This window comes from Leopardus geoffroyi, chromosome A1 (genome assembly GCF_018350155.1).
Source record: "Leopardus geoffroyi isolate Oge1 chromosome A1, O.geoffroyi_Oge1_pat1.0, whole genome shotgun sequence".
Taxonomy (NCBI): domain Eukaryota; kingdom Metazoa; phylum Chordata; class Mammalia; order Carnivora; family Felidae; genus Leopardus; species Leopardus geoffroyi.
Window position 1 is genome coordinate 179301984 of NC_059326.1, and position 14947 is coordinate 179316930.

At 43.1% G+C, this 14947-nt stretch overlaps 1 protein-coding gene across 1 annotated transcript in view; it reads right to left on the reverse strand.

Moving 5' to 3' along the window:
• The window catches only part of DOCK2 (dedicator of cytokinesis 2), a 416990-nt gene that overhangs the window by 349718 nt on the left and 52325 nt on the right, over positions 1-14947 (reverse strand). The window contains exons 9-14 of the mRNA XM_045501969.1: positions 13373-13454; positions 7607-7742; positions 4951-5026; positions 3941-4017; positions 3150-3275; positions 1812-1936 (exon numbers count right to left, since the gene is read on the reverse strand). Coding sequence (XP_045357925.1) covers positions 1812-1936; positions 3150-3275; positions 3941-4017; positions 4951-5026; positions 7607-7742; positions 13373-13454 — 622 coding nt within the window. The remainder of the gene's footprint in view (positions 1-1811; positions 1937-3149; positions 3276-3940; positions 4018-4950; positions 5027-7606; positions 7743-13372; positions 13455-14947) is intronic.

Here is a 14947-nt window from a genome sequence, read left to right on the forward strand (position 1 = left end):
TTCTGCAAATAAAGAAAGAACAGCCTCCCACAGGCTTCCTTAGCAATTTTCAATAGTCAGTCAACTGAACTCCCCCATAACTTCCCTAATAGAGGAAACTGCAAATTATCACCATGCCCCATAGTTACCTCTCCATTTCAGCCCCCAGAATACCTGCTTATATATTCATCTTGGATGAGCGTGTTTGCGCAGCCTGGTCGGGTGTGACTGGAAAGGGTGGCAGAGGTAGAAGAATGGTTCAGGAGCAAGATTCGATGCCTGCATTCCTGCTAAATGTTCCTTCTAATTTGTCCTTTGACAACACTGAAGGTGAGCATATCAGTGTTTTTAAAAATGAAGCTGAGGTTTAAAAGTTCTTCAACAGGTAGTCGGATAAAAATAACTTCAAAGCAATGGTCTATACATTCGTGAAATGCAATTTCCCTTTCAGATAAAAGCCCTCCGCTCTTCTTTTGTGATCTTTTGAGCAAAATGTCTCTCACTTATTTTACTTCTCAGAACCAACAGGAAGAGGATGATTTAAACACTTGGATTTTTGCTCAACTAGATATTAATTAATGGGGCCAGTCTTTACCAACAAAAAAGACAATTGGGGTTTTCTTTAAATTTAAAAAATAATTATTAATCTTCCCAGAATCTGAAAGAAGTGGTTATTAGCATCACTTTTTGATATAAGAAATAAACTGGAGGATTTTTTTTAATGGATAGGCATTATAGTGAAGTATTTAAGAGGGCCTGAAACCTGGAACCAAACCCCATCCCTACCATATACTAACTTTATGTATGTACTTAGAAAAGTACTTAGTACTTATGTACTTAGAAAAGCAGTTTCACTTGAAGGCTTAGTTGCCCCCACCCCCGTAAAAATGGGGATAATAATGGCAATGCATCATACTTATCCCAGTGCCTGGCACGTAGTAATTCCCCTGTGAATGCCATTTATGTTCTTAGGTAGAGGGTAGAAATATCTGCCTGAGCCCCAGGCCCCAAGGCTAGAGCAGATGACTTATCAATACTCAACGCCCCCACAGTACCGTGCTATCTAATCACCTACTGTGGCCTAAGAGGAATATTTGCCCACGCTGAAACTGCTGCTGAGAGCTGATTTTATTTTCAGCTCAGTACTCCAAAAGGAGAAATGGAGAAGCAGAGCCCTCCCACACACTGGACACAATTGCTGACAACCTTTGAAGAAATATAAGTAAATAAATGTAAACACACATGACAAATATTATATAGGACATATGCTGTATAAATATTTATAGCAATGTGCTTTGCATTCTTGAATACACTGTGTTGGCCCTCTGGAGACCAATTTACGAATAAGGCTTTCCACCAGAATTCTAGCTGAGCACTAGGGAGTTGGATTAAGTGTTGGCAATGTCTGTTTTGAGGCCATCCTGAGTCTCCACACTAGCCCAAGGCTCTGTATTGATCCTTTTTCTTGTCATGGATTTTGCCTGAATAAACCAGCTCAAGTTTCAATGTGAACAACATTTTAGCAGCAAAAAACTGACCTATAAGCTGAGGTCAAGCAAAAAAAAAAAAAAAAAAGGAAATAGAAGAAAGAAAAAGGGATTATGAAAGGAGAGAGACAGACATTGAAAAACTGCTTTGATGTAAAAGACAACACGATACAAGGTCTTACTATGGGCCAGTATGCTAACCAAGCTCTAAAGGTGTAGATCATGTTACTCAAGGCATCCCAAAGGCTCTTGGCAGTTAGCAGATTGGGATGAGAAAAGCAAATCTTTGAGAGTAGAAGCACCCATGGTGGCCGGGGCACCCGGGATAGCAGCAGGGGCCCTTACAGGTAGCGTTTTGCCATCCTCTGCACACACACACATGATCACTTCAACATTCCTCTGTGTGGTCTTGTTGTACTTGTCAAAGTCTCCTTGCAAGAGAGTGATGTAGATGTCGTTCCTGACATCCCCTGCAGGCAGAGGGAGAGAGAGACAAGAGTTGGTGTCTGTGCCACAGGAGAGACACTGACTGGGAAGCACAGGGAGTGGGGGCCTGAGAGGAAGTGCCCTGCCTTGACATCTACTAATGAAATCAAGATCAGACATGCTTGAAAAAAGCATTGCTTCCTCATCAGGGAGGCTGGGAAGATAGGTAAAAAGGGGATGGACGAACGCCAGGACATCAGTTGTAAAAAGGTAGGCGGGATGGTCAAAATTGGCTGTTTTTCTCCCCATTAAAATCATGTAATTTCCATCCTCTAGTGACACCTTCTGGAAAGGCAAAGGAAAGCTCCAATGGAGCTGATCTTGGCCCGTGAACAGCAACCACAGTCAGCCACACAATCTTTCACTGTGCAGAAGATAGAGTGCCTTTTTGAGTCCCCAAGGAACACGGAAGGAGGGTCAGGAGGTGTTCAGGAATGGGGGGCAATCAGAACGGAAAGCCCCACAGGGGAATGCACAAGGAGTTGATGTCACAGGTAAAGCAGGTCCAAATGAACCACAGGGCAGGCCCCTAGGGGACCTCTATACACGGTGGGGAGGAGGAGGAGTAAGTGAGAGCAGCTATGCATGCAAGTCTAAGACGGGATTAAGATGAAAAGGGAAGTTTCAGAAGAATGTTATTATATCATCTCATTTATTTATTTTTTTATTATATACACGTTCAGAAAATGTTAATAGCAGTTACTTCTAGAGACAAAGATTTGAGGGAGCTTTTAACGTTTCACTTTATACCCTTTCATGCTATTCTAACATTTTACAATGAGCATGGAGTCCTCTGGTAATAAAAAAAAAATAGTTTAAAAATTTAAGAGAATGACATATCCTCCCCAAAAGAACAGAATTATTCAATGTGTAGTAAAGTAGAAAGAATGTCCATGATAAATTATTAAGTGATAAAGCAAATCAGAGAACTCTATATAAAGTATGTAAAGTAATGGTATATAAAGCATATGAAGTGTGATCCCATTGTGAGGGGAAAAAGTGCATGTGTGTATATTTATGTGTTTGTCTTTATTACGTGAATGTATGGAAGATTTTTGGATATACAAAAATCATTTCCAGTGGTTACCTTCAGGGAAAGAAACAGAAAAGATGTAGTAGAAAAGTAAGGAGTTGACTTTTTAAAGGGAAAATGGATGTGACAAGCTAGATCTCCCCCACCCCAGGAGAAGGCCAGACCTGGCATGATGATCTCTGGGAAGCCCAGCTTCCTGGCCACCACAGTAGTCCTATCCACCAGGTGTGGGTAGTCCTTGCGGATCTGAATGATGTCACCCACAAGCATCTTCATGGTCACCCAGAGGCCTGGAAGGGAACACTCACCATGAAGAGGCAACTTCAAGGTATTCTCAGTCTCGCTGCCCCCACCCCCAACCCCCACCATTTCTCCCCTTGAGCTCCTTCTGGAGGACACCACTGGAAGCAGAGAGAAACAATCTCAGAAGCAGTGACCCAACCCAGGAGGAAGGAAGGTGGAAAGCAGATGGGCTCTGGAGCCAGACATCTGTGGGTTTGAATCCCACTGGTGCCTTCTAGCAATGTCAGCTTCTGTCAAACAAACCCACCTCTCTAAGCCTAGCCTCTGTAAACTGGGGTAGATACCACGTATCTCACAGGAATGTGGGAAGAATTAAATCAATTAAGGAGATATATGAGAGTGCCTGACACATAAGAGATAGGATATATCAGTTCCCCTCTTCCTCTAGGCACTAGGACATGCCTCCCAGATTCAGGAGATGTGGTTGAGATAGGATATATCAGTTCCCCTCTTCCTCTAGGCACTAGGACATGCCTCCCAGATTCAGGAGATGTGGTTTCCATCTCCATAGATCACATGCTTCCATTCTTCACAATGGTCTGTCTAGAAGGAAGGCTATGTTTCCCAGGGTTTAAGATTTTGAACTGTTTTCCAAAGAATCAAGAGCTCCCAAGACAGAGCCCAGTCCACTGGGCACATTGTGGCATTTTACCTTGCCCTCCACTGTCTCCCTTGGAGGCCGTGACTTTGCCCAGCAGGCTATGGAGGAAGTCATTCTCAGCTGTCACTCTGGGAAGGAAAAGAAAGCACAAAATGCTTATGCGGCGCTGTCAATAAGGTCCCCACCTTGTGGTTCCATGTGTTCCAGAAAGTTACCCAGGCCCTCCATACACCTTAGGTGAAAAGTGAGACTGCCCATGCCAGCTCAGACAGCATAGATGCCATCAGGAAATGCCACAAAGCAACATGGCTCAGAGATTTGGGAACATCATTGCTATAAGTAGAGGCCATTTTTCTTTCCCTAGGAAGACTCTTGGAAAGGAAGGATTCCCAAGCCCTCAAAAGGAACATCTGTTCAGTAAGGTGGCAAAGGCTTTAATGAGAGTCACTGACCTCATCGCCAATAACAAAACACCATACTCCTTGGACATCCTTGGGGTAACAGAGTAAAGACAACATTCTCAAACTGGAGGTCCTGCTTTCTTACAGACACCTTTTCAGAGCAGGAAAAGGACATTTACCCTCCTCACTACCCTCCTCTCAAGTCATGGATATTTCCATCCGTGAGAACCAGGTGACGATTCCCTGTTCTATGTTCTTGATATGTTATTGCTTCACAGAGTCATGGTTCTTGCATTACTTGTAATCAATGCATTAATCTTTTGTTGATTATTTAATTCCCCATCAAAATATAAGATCCAAGAAGACAGGCCACATCTATCTTATTAACTACTTCATGCCCCATGCCTACTGCAGTGCCCAGCCCTCTGCCAGATGTCAATCAAACTCTGTCAAATACAGAATAGTTGATGAACAAATATGTGAAAAGCAGGTTGGTCTCAAGTGCCTTGGCACAGAGACACATTTGTTCTTTTACTGCCCTCCTCTTGGGAGGCCCAGTGGGGCTATCGCCAACTCAGGGAATTACAGCCTACTTTCCAGCAGCCTTCAATGAGAAAGGGTGTGATTTAAAAGAAGGGAAAGAAATGGAAAATCTCTCACGGGTGAAAAGGAATGAAGTGTTGCTTTTCTTCATCACTCTCTGCTTTCCCCTTGATGATGTCTGTTATGTCCATAACTAAAAAAAAAAAAAAAAAAAAAAAAAAAGAACGAAAGAAAGAAAGAAAAAAGAATTAATGACTTACACTCTCCTGCTCCCAGGAAGGGATGTCAATGCGATGAGACTATAGGATAAGAGAGGCTGGGTCAGAAAGTCTTAAAAAGCAAGCAAGCCAGAATCAGACAATACTCAGACAGCAAGGGTTCATAATGTGTAGCACCTGGCAAGCACTTCTGGGCAAAGCAGGTTGGGAGGTCAGTAGGCCACAGAAATATCCAAGAGACTGGTTTAGCCGAAGCCAAGAGAAAAGAATCAGAAGAGTGTCTATGAAATTAAACAAGCAGGATTGGATTTGACATAGATATATTGGGTGTCTACTGTGCCTACAAAACCCAAGCACAAGGACTCCCTATGGGACCTGAGAATCTAATGAAATCTACTCGCTCCTTTTTCATAAACATGCTCATATGCACGAACACTTAACTGCAGGATCTTTGAACCCTGCAATTCCAAAGGGATCTTGGACCCTCGGAAATTTCACCTCAAATTAGCCACTAAAGGTCCATAAAACCAAGGTGAAGAACTCCTGAATTAGAGAGGGGATTATAGAAATGGTGGTGAGAGCAGAGAAGGGGCATGGAGAACAGCTAGTCAAATATAGCCAAAACCCTAGTGACATGAAATACCTCAAACACTTCAAGCCCATTAAAACTGTCTGGATAATAATCAGCCAATGACTGCATTTAATTGAAGAGGGGAGTCAGGGAGTTGACAGAAGGAAGGGGAACTGTTATTTGAATCCATTGTCCACTCCTGTGATCAACAGACACCCCCCCCCCCCCAGCCCATTCTCAGTGAGCATGGTTTGGGTGTAGCAATTTCCCTCTGGCTCCAGAGTTGTTCATATGACTTGGCCAGTCAGAGGACCACATCCCCATGCCCAGAGTAAGTGCTTCAGGAATGAGCATGTTGCCTACATTTATGTTCCTGGGGCTTCTACTAACTAACGGGAAAGAGGTGTTTTCTTTCCGCTAGATTACTAAACTGGTAAGATGCAAGCTTGGAACAGATGGCCCACATTTTGCCAACTAACTGAACAGTCATCTTCAGAATAAGTCAGCAAGAGGACATAGGAGCTGAAAGATAATGAGATATAAATTCGAGTTCCTGGATCCAGCTATACCTGAAGCAATCTATGCCTGAACCTTTCAGTTACATCAAATTGCTTTCACCTGAAGCCAAAAGAGCAAGCAGACTACAGCTGAGGACAAAGGCACGGTTTGAGGTAAGGTTGAAGAACCCTCACTGCCTTAACAGGGACACTACGATGTCACGAATATCCTGACATCAGCATTTCAGAGCAGGGCACAGATCAATCAGTCCAAGTCTCTCATTTTGCAGATAATGAAACTAAGTCCCTGGGGAAAATGCTTGCCAAGGTCACCTAACTATCTAGCTAGCAACAATGCCAGGCTAAAAAAATCCAGTTAGGTCATTATAAGCTAACTTCATCTACTCCACCACTTTGCAAGCAGTGCCAGGGGACTAGTTGGAGAGCCAGCTGATTTGTGCTTGCAGATCGGGGTATCTTGAACGAAGAACCTGAAACACAGGGTTTAGAGATGATACAGAGGAATTATAAATGGTACATGATTTAAAAAGTATATTTTAGGAGCACCTGGGTGGCTCAGTTATTTGAGCATCTGACTCCTGATTTCAGCTCAGGTCATGATCCCAGGGTTGGGGGATCGAGCCTGGTGTTGGGTTCCACACCGAGCCTTGAACTTGCTTAGGATTTTCTCTCTCTCTCTCCTTCTGTCCCTCTCCCCCTCCCACTCTTTTGCACTTTCTCTCATTCTAAAAAGCCAAAAAACAAAACAAAACAAAAAACAAAAAAGCATATTTTAATAAAAAGAAATAAAACTGGCATATAAAATAGCTGTTTTCACAGGTATTTAAATGGTCTTCCAAAAAGTGTACTTTAGTTTAAAGTGGGCTAATTAAAAGAAAATATATTAGGTAAATAATAATGCAAGTTATAGTTAAATATAACAAAAACCATAAAAGTGGTTAAAGAATGATGAAGCCTTGGAAACCCCGAGAGAGAGCTAAGGCTTGGAGAAAAATGAGGAGGTGAGGCTGCTCTAAAGCAACCTCATTTGGTCACACCAACTCTCCAAACGTCCACTTCCATCTAGAATTTAGATGTGTGGCCGGTGACTCATTCTGTGTAACTGCATTTCCTGTCCTGGATATTTTTTAAAAAGTGATTTGTGCCTCATAATTAGATCCCACCCGAACTGTTCCTCCTTCACCATGCTGGGGAGCAAAGGCGCCAAATGTTCAGACTGCAATGCTCTCCCAACACTCTGCTGCAGACACGAGGAATCCATTATTCACTGCCTTCATCATAAATCTGGATTTGGCCACCAATTATTTTTATTTAGTTACCAGAAATGTACGTATTAGGAGCTGTGTGGTATAAAATTTTTTTTTGGCGGGGAGGGCAAGGAGGAGAGGGAAAGAAAGAATCTTTAAAATTCAGCCATATAAAATGTGCACTCCAGTAGAAGTTAATGGTGTGTAGTGTGTCATTACCTGCAACCCCAAAGGGCCGTCTCAGTCCCTGCGTGCACTTCTTTGTATTGGTATCCTTGAGATCCATCTTCCCAACTCGGACTATTTGACAAATCAAGTAAATTTTATCCCTGTTGAGGTCTTTGTTTCCGAGGTCCTGTAGGGCAGGAAATTAATAGTTACCATGTGTCTAAAGAAGTAGAAAAGGAAGCCTAGTGATAGCAAATTCTGGGGCAGATGTATTTAGCACTTAGTGTACAAGGACCAGTCATACAATTAGTCACAGGAAAGGCTGAAAACAAGACGATACACCCATTCCATAGAGAAGAACTGTGAGTTTTAGAAAGTTCTAGAAAGGAAACTGAGGGACAGGTCTCTGGTGTTCAATCCCCATTCTTCAATTTCAAACCAATGAGAAGAGGATAGAAGTACAATATCAGTCATACAGGCAACATTTCCTATATGCCAGCTGATGGATCCAAAATAGCTTTTGCTACAAATGACTTCATTTGTCTCATCACCACTCAGCACTACTGAGGGAGAAGGCGAAAGGAAGAGGGAAAGCTCCCAATAGTTACATTCACTGAGCACCTGACGTATGTATGTCAATCAGGAATGGGTTGTTGTGGCACAAGTAATCCCAGCATCTCAGAGCTTTATAAGAAGTTTATTTCTAGCTCAGGCTGAATGCCAAATGCAGACAGCTGCCCCCCACCCACTCCTCTCCCACCTTGCTCAACTACCCACCCTGGGCCTCTAGCTGACGGGCGAGCCATCTCCTCAGAACAGGTGCTTCCACTGTCCCCACAGCAGGGGAAGGAAATGTGGCGAATCACCTTTTGGTCTTAAAGCTTCCACCCAGATAAGGCACATCACTTTGGCTTGCATTTCAATGACCAAAGCAAGGCAGGCAGCCGCAGCTAACTTCAAGGGGGACAGCTGAGTGCCCTCAGGTGTGTGCCGTGAAGGAAGAACACTGAAACCGGTGAACTACACTAATGTGTCCTGCACGGTGCTGTATTTCTCACATGCCATCGTCTTGTTTGATCCTTAACAACTCTCTCAAGTAGATACTGTTTTTGCACCCCATTTTACAGAGGGGGAAACTGAGACACGAAGAAGACAAGGGGCTTCCAGAGGTCATGACCTTAGTCCTTGGAGACACTGTCCAGTCATTCTAACACCAAAGTCCATAAACCTAACTACCACAAAATCTCTCTCTCCCTATTAGAAAGATACACGGGAGGGAAAACCACCCAGGTCACCTCAGTATCTGGGTGTCCTGCTCAAATCTAAAAGCTTCAGTGTTCTTGGAACCCCCTTCCAGATGGGATCAAGGCAAGTTGTTGGCGTCCGAGCAGAGAATCCTGGGCCTCGCCTCACTAGGGAATAGCTGCTTTTCCTCCAAGTTAATCCTCATATAGGCATATGCACTGGGAATAGCCTGTCGGCTCACATAAGAGCCAAGGTCCAGGCAAAGCAGCCATCCCCAGGCTCTCAGTGTGTATGGTGTGGAAAGAAAAGCATGGGGGTGTGCAGAGTTTCTGGGGACAAAACATGGTCCCAACGTAGTCCACACCTTCCTGCTTCAGGCTTGTGATAGTTAATTTTTTTTTAAGTTTATTTATTTATTTTGAGAGAGAGAGAGAGGGCATGCACACGAGTGAGCAGGGGAAGGGCAGAGTGTGAGGGAGAGAAAGAATCCCAAGTAGGCTGCACACTGTCAGCTCACAGCCCTACATGGGGCTCAACACAGGGCTCGGCCCCACAAAACGAACCTTGGGATCATGACCTGAGCTGAAATCACTGACTAAGCCACCACGGCGCCCCCGTGATGGCTACATTTTATGCACCAGCTTTGACTAGGCCATGGTGCTTAGTTGCTTGGTCAAACACTAGTCTAAATGCTTCTGTGAAGGTATTTCGTAGGCCCGATTAACATCTATAATCGATGGACTTTAAGTAAAGGAGGTTACCATACATAATGTAGATATGCCTCATCCTATCAGTTGAAGGCCTTGAGGCCTTATTCACTGTTGTACCTCTAGCACCCAAACCTGAGGTTTTCCAGTGAAGGACGAGTTGTGCCTCAAGACAGTAATAAAGAAATCCTGCCTGAATTTCAGGCCTGCTGGCCAGCCCTACAGATTTCAAACTTGCCAGCCCCCACAATCTTGTGAGCCAAATCCTTTGAATAAACCTACATATATATCCTATTGGTTCAGGTTCTCTGGAGAACTCTGACTGATACAAGGGCTGTCCTTTCACCTGCTAAGGGAATGGACATCTGCTCCCTGACTCTCCTCAAAGTCTCTCTACTGGGCAAGGGGAGAGGAAAGTTAGGGGAGAAGGGGGCTTTCTGGCTAAGGAAGATCAGCCACTCATTTGTATTTTCTGCCTTGCCCTATAGGCAACTGAATTTGAGATCCCAATTATCTTACATGCAGATGGTTGGAAAGCCTCTTCTCTGGCCTGCCTGCCTCCTTCCTCCCAACCACCCTGATATCCCTGAAAAACTCATCTTTAGAAGCCATGTTCATTATTTCATTTCTCTCCCCGCAACAACCTTAATAGCTCCCTATTTCCTACCCTATTAGTGCTAATCTTCTCCAGCTGACGTGAAAGGTCCCAGACATAATATATTTCCAGCTGTCCTACCTGACCAATTCCCCACTATTCTCTGCACGTAAGTACTCTATTTTTGTCACAAAGATCCCGTTACTGCTCCACAAACACACAATGCTCACTTTCGACTCAATCTTTCTTCCTAAGCCCCCTGTCCACACCTCTGCCTCAAATACTTACCTCTTATTCCTCTATATATCCAAATCCTTTCCAACCTTAAGAGCTCAAGGCTTGCTTCCCTTATAATGATTTTCATCCCTAATTACTTCCCCCCTCTCATTAGAAATTTTCATATTTTTGAAACATCTAGTTTGGTATCTTTCAGAGGCATTCCAGAGTCACAAAGACCCTGGCACCTGAAGGATCCTCCCTAGATGTTATGGGATGAATTATGTCCCCTCAGAATTCATATGTTGAAGTCCTAACCTCCCAGAACCTGAAAATGTATTTGGAGATAGGGCCTTCCAAGAGGTAATTAAGCTGGGGTGACTGGGTGGCTCAGTCGGTTGAGTGTATGACTCTTGATTTCAGCTCAGGTCATGATCTCATAGATTTCTGGGTTCAAGCCCTGCATCAGTCTCTATGCTGACAGTGCAGAGCCTGCATGGGAGTCTCTCTCTCCCTCTCTCTGTCCCTCTGCCACTCACAATGTCTCTGTCTCTCTCAAAATAAATAAATAAACTTAAAAACATAGGGGCGCCTGGGTTTTGAGAGAGAGACAGAGACAGAGAGAGAGAGGGAGAGAGATAGTGCAAGAGGGGGAGGGGCAGAGAGAGAGGGAGACACAGAATTTGAAGCAAGCTCTAGGCTCTGCGCTGTCAGGACAGAGCCTGACACAGGGCTCAAACTCATGAACTTGAGATCATGACCTGAGCCAAAGTTGGATGCTCAACCAACTGAGCCACCCAGGCACCCAGACCATCTTAATATGTTATGCAAGCACAGCAAAATGTTCAAACACATTGTTTCTCTCTGGAGAGTGTATAAATGTGTGATCCTTCCTCAGAACTGTGTTCCAATTTGTGGTGTCTCTAATTCATTTTTACGCTGACCTTATAAAACTCAGACATATTAGGGAAGTTGAGGCAGTGCAATAAAACTTAAAACATGTGTCACCCGATTTAGTAATTCATTAGTACTCCTTTTATTGTTCAGTCCTGTTTCCTGTATGTTAGCAACAACCCCCAAAGTGGGCAAATTCTTAGGGAAACTGGTAGTATATTCTGCCTTCCTCTTACAGATCTAAGGGGTTGAATGCTTATAAAAGAGACAGAGGGGAAGTTCACCATTGGCCCGACTCATGTGCCAGATCCTAGGGCTTTGCCCTCAAAGAAGAAACTAGAAAGAGCTAACAACCAGAGAAAAATAAATAAGGCCAGCAAGGCACATACCTGCCAAGTCTCATCTCATCTCTAACTTAAATATGACCTCAATGTCCAATGGAAAGTAAGTCCCAGTCAAACGCCATCATATCATCCTGTTTTAATTATCTGCATTGCATGGATTGCCTTGTTTATTTACTCATTTATTTATTTTCCGAATTCCCCCCATCATACCATGATAGAAAGGTTCAATAAGCTTATTCAATGCTATATCCCCAATACCTAGCACAAAGCACATGTTAGGTACTCATTGAATTGATCTTGAAATCAATAAAAGAAGTTAGAGCATCATGACTTTCCTTGTCCCAAAATGAAGACTTCCATCATTTCAAGACAGAGAAATATCAGCCTGTTGAACCAGTCAACGAAGGTTCCCAAGTTCATTTGCTGTGGGAAGAAGACATAGCAGCCCAGGCAGAATGCCATGCAAGCAGAATCACATTCTCATTAATATTGAGAGACACAAATTTACCGATGCCCTTTCCTGCATGTTTACATCATGAATTGGTTCTCTGCAAAATGAACCACTGATTGATTCCCTGTCCCTGTCCTTCTCGTGAAACATCTGTCTCCTGGTTTAATCAGGAGGCCCTATGGGACTTTCCTATTTATCAAGAAAATAAATAGGCTCCTCCTTCTAACTAATAATAGATAAACATGACTGAGACACATTTATATATGCCAGGAAAACTTTGTCTAAGCAATTAGGACTCTGATCTTATTCCATGCCTCTGGCCCATTTTTCAGGAAATAACAAACAAAATAAATCAGCTGCACTCCAATCTAATTGTGACATAACATGAGACATTGCACTTAACGGGCTGTAACTGGAAAATTATTGTAGAGCAACGTAGGTTAATGTAGCATGTCGGTCACTCCTGGATCAAACTCATAGGTTTGGCCAATGCCCAAATCCCTCCCTGACTCCTCCTCTGTAATTTTCCTTGCTAACACATGCATCAGAGTGAAAAATCTCAAAAATGCTCTTCTCTCCAAAGGATCTTGCAGAGAACACCAATATCCTTAGGTATCTTAAGACAACACTCTTAACACACCCTCATGGAAATAGGGCAAGAGAAAGGTCTTTGCTAAAAATAATAACCCTTATCTTCTGATTTCCACTGTTTGTCCTTCCCACAACTAAAAAGCCAGGTTCACTCTCAGAAATAAGTCATCCAACTAACAATTGATTTCAACATTTCTACATGTGTCTTGCCCAGCAAGTATTGGTTTTTAGAAGAATGATCTCAGGGATCCATTAAGATCTTTAGTCATCTATGACTTAATTTTATTCAGAATATACAATTTATCAAGGCAGCCAATGTTCTTAGGAGTTCTTTTTTTTTTTTTTTTTTTCTGATACATTTTAGAAAGGTTTTTAGAAAGTCTGAGCCAAAGAAAGGAACTCAGATTAACCAATGAATTTACTGATAAATCAGAATAGCTGCTGTATCTAGTTCATGCAGACATTATTGCTGGAAGGAGTCTGTGCTTGTTTACACAGCGCTCTGTGTGTATTCTCAGTGTGCACATGAGTGAGAAAGAAAGAGGGAAGAAGATATAGAGAGGGGAAGACCCACCTCCCTAATAGCTTCTTTAGGGCACACAACACCCGCCCCCTCCCACCCGGCCCCCCATCTGTTCTGAATCTCTCCAGAAAGCCCAGAACACAAATCTGCCCCAAGGTCATGCTCCCTCCTGATCAAGTGGCCAGCCTCTCATTTCCAAGATTGTATCCTTGCGAGTGTGGAAGATGGCTACAAGAAGAATGTACACCCACCGTGAAGACCACCTTCAGATTGTTGAGCATCTCGATCTCCTTCGGGAAGCCCCTGCTGCCCCATCGCACCAGGTAGTTCTCACTGTGGGAAGAAGAGTGGCAACTGGTTACTGCCTGGGGCTCAACACTGCTTTGGAAAAAATATTCACTGAGCCTCTACTGTGTGCCTGACACATGCTGGCTACTGGGGACACGGTAGTGTTTGAGACAGATGTGGTCCCTCCCTCTAAGAGATCACCACTAACAGAGACAGGGGGCAAAGAATCAATAACATGTGTGCATTCATAGTCTCTTTCCCTCCCCCATTTGCTAAGCAAATTCTGGCCCAGCTACCTAATATTTTTGAAGAGAAGCAGCATTTTCTGTAGCATTTTTAAGAGTGGAAGAGATGAGGAGGAAAGGATTTTGGTATATTTTGCTGGACATTAAGAATATATTTGCCCTTCTCATCTCATTCCCTTTTCAAGACTGAATAAAGATTTGAATTTTTTAAAATGATCCATTGGACCTAGGACTGTTTTCTTGAATGGAATGTCACAGTATGATGGGCCAAAGATGGCCTTAGTCATTATCTGAGATACACTGAAATAACTATCTAAATGCAGTTGTGACAACTATTTATATGCAATTGTGCTATCAAAACAAAGTTCAGGGTGTTACAAGAATGTATATCGAAAAAGTCTGTCCTAGTCTGGGTACTCAGGGAAGTCTTTGCTGAGGATATGACATGTAAATAAAGTCGGTCAGGAAAAGATAAAGAGAAATGTTTCAGGCAAAGCAAACATGCATTTAAAGGCCCTGAGGCAGAATGGAGCTTGATGCACCTAAAAGCCAGATCCAAGGGGTGCCTGGGCTCAGTCAGTTAAGTGTCTGACTTCGGCTCAGGTCATGATCTCACAGTTCATGAGTTCAAGCCCCGCGTCAGGCTCAGCTGTGCTGACAGCTCAGAGCCTGGAGCCTGCTTCGGATTCTGTGTCTTCCTCTCTCTCTGCCTGTTTCCCACTTGCACTCTGCCTCTCTGTCTCTCAAAAATAAATAAACATTACTAAATAAACAAATAAATAAAATAAAATAAAATAAAATAAGATGAAAATAAATACAAACCAGATCCAAGGGGAAAGTGGTAAGAGAAAAATTAGAGAGGACAGACCATGTAAGCCTTGTAGGTCACCCAAGGATTTTGACTTGATCCTAAAAGTAATGGATACTCCCTGATGGGTTTTAGGAGGGGCAGTCACACAATTCTGACATATGATCATTTACCATCTTACATCTTCTAGCAACCATACCCACCCTGTGGGGTACATACTAGTCAGTCCAGCCACACTGGGAAAATTAGGAGAAACTTAGTAGTTTGATGAGTTGAGTCATAAGGTTTGCCATGCCATACAGGAGTATATATAGTTAGTGTTAAATAAATGCCCATTATCTTGAATTAGGATAAAAACAAAGTAAAGCTCAAAAACCAAATCATCCTAAAAAAGAATATTAAGAATTTAACAAAGTTAAGGGAAGTCCCTTGTTTTCAGAGATTTGTTCTCTCTGATGTCTTGTTACTCTCTCTCTACTCACCTC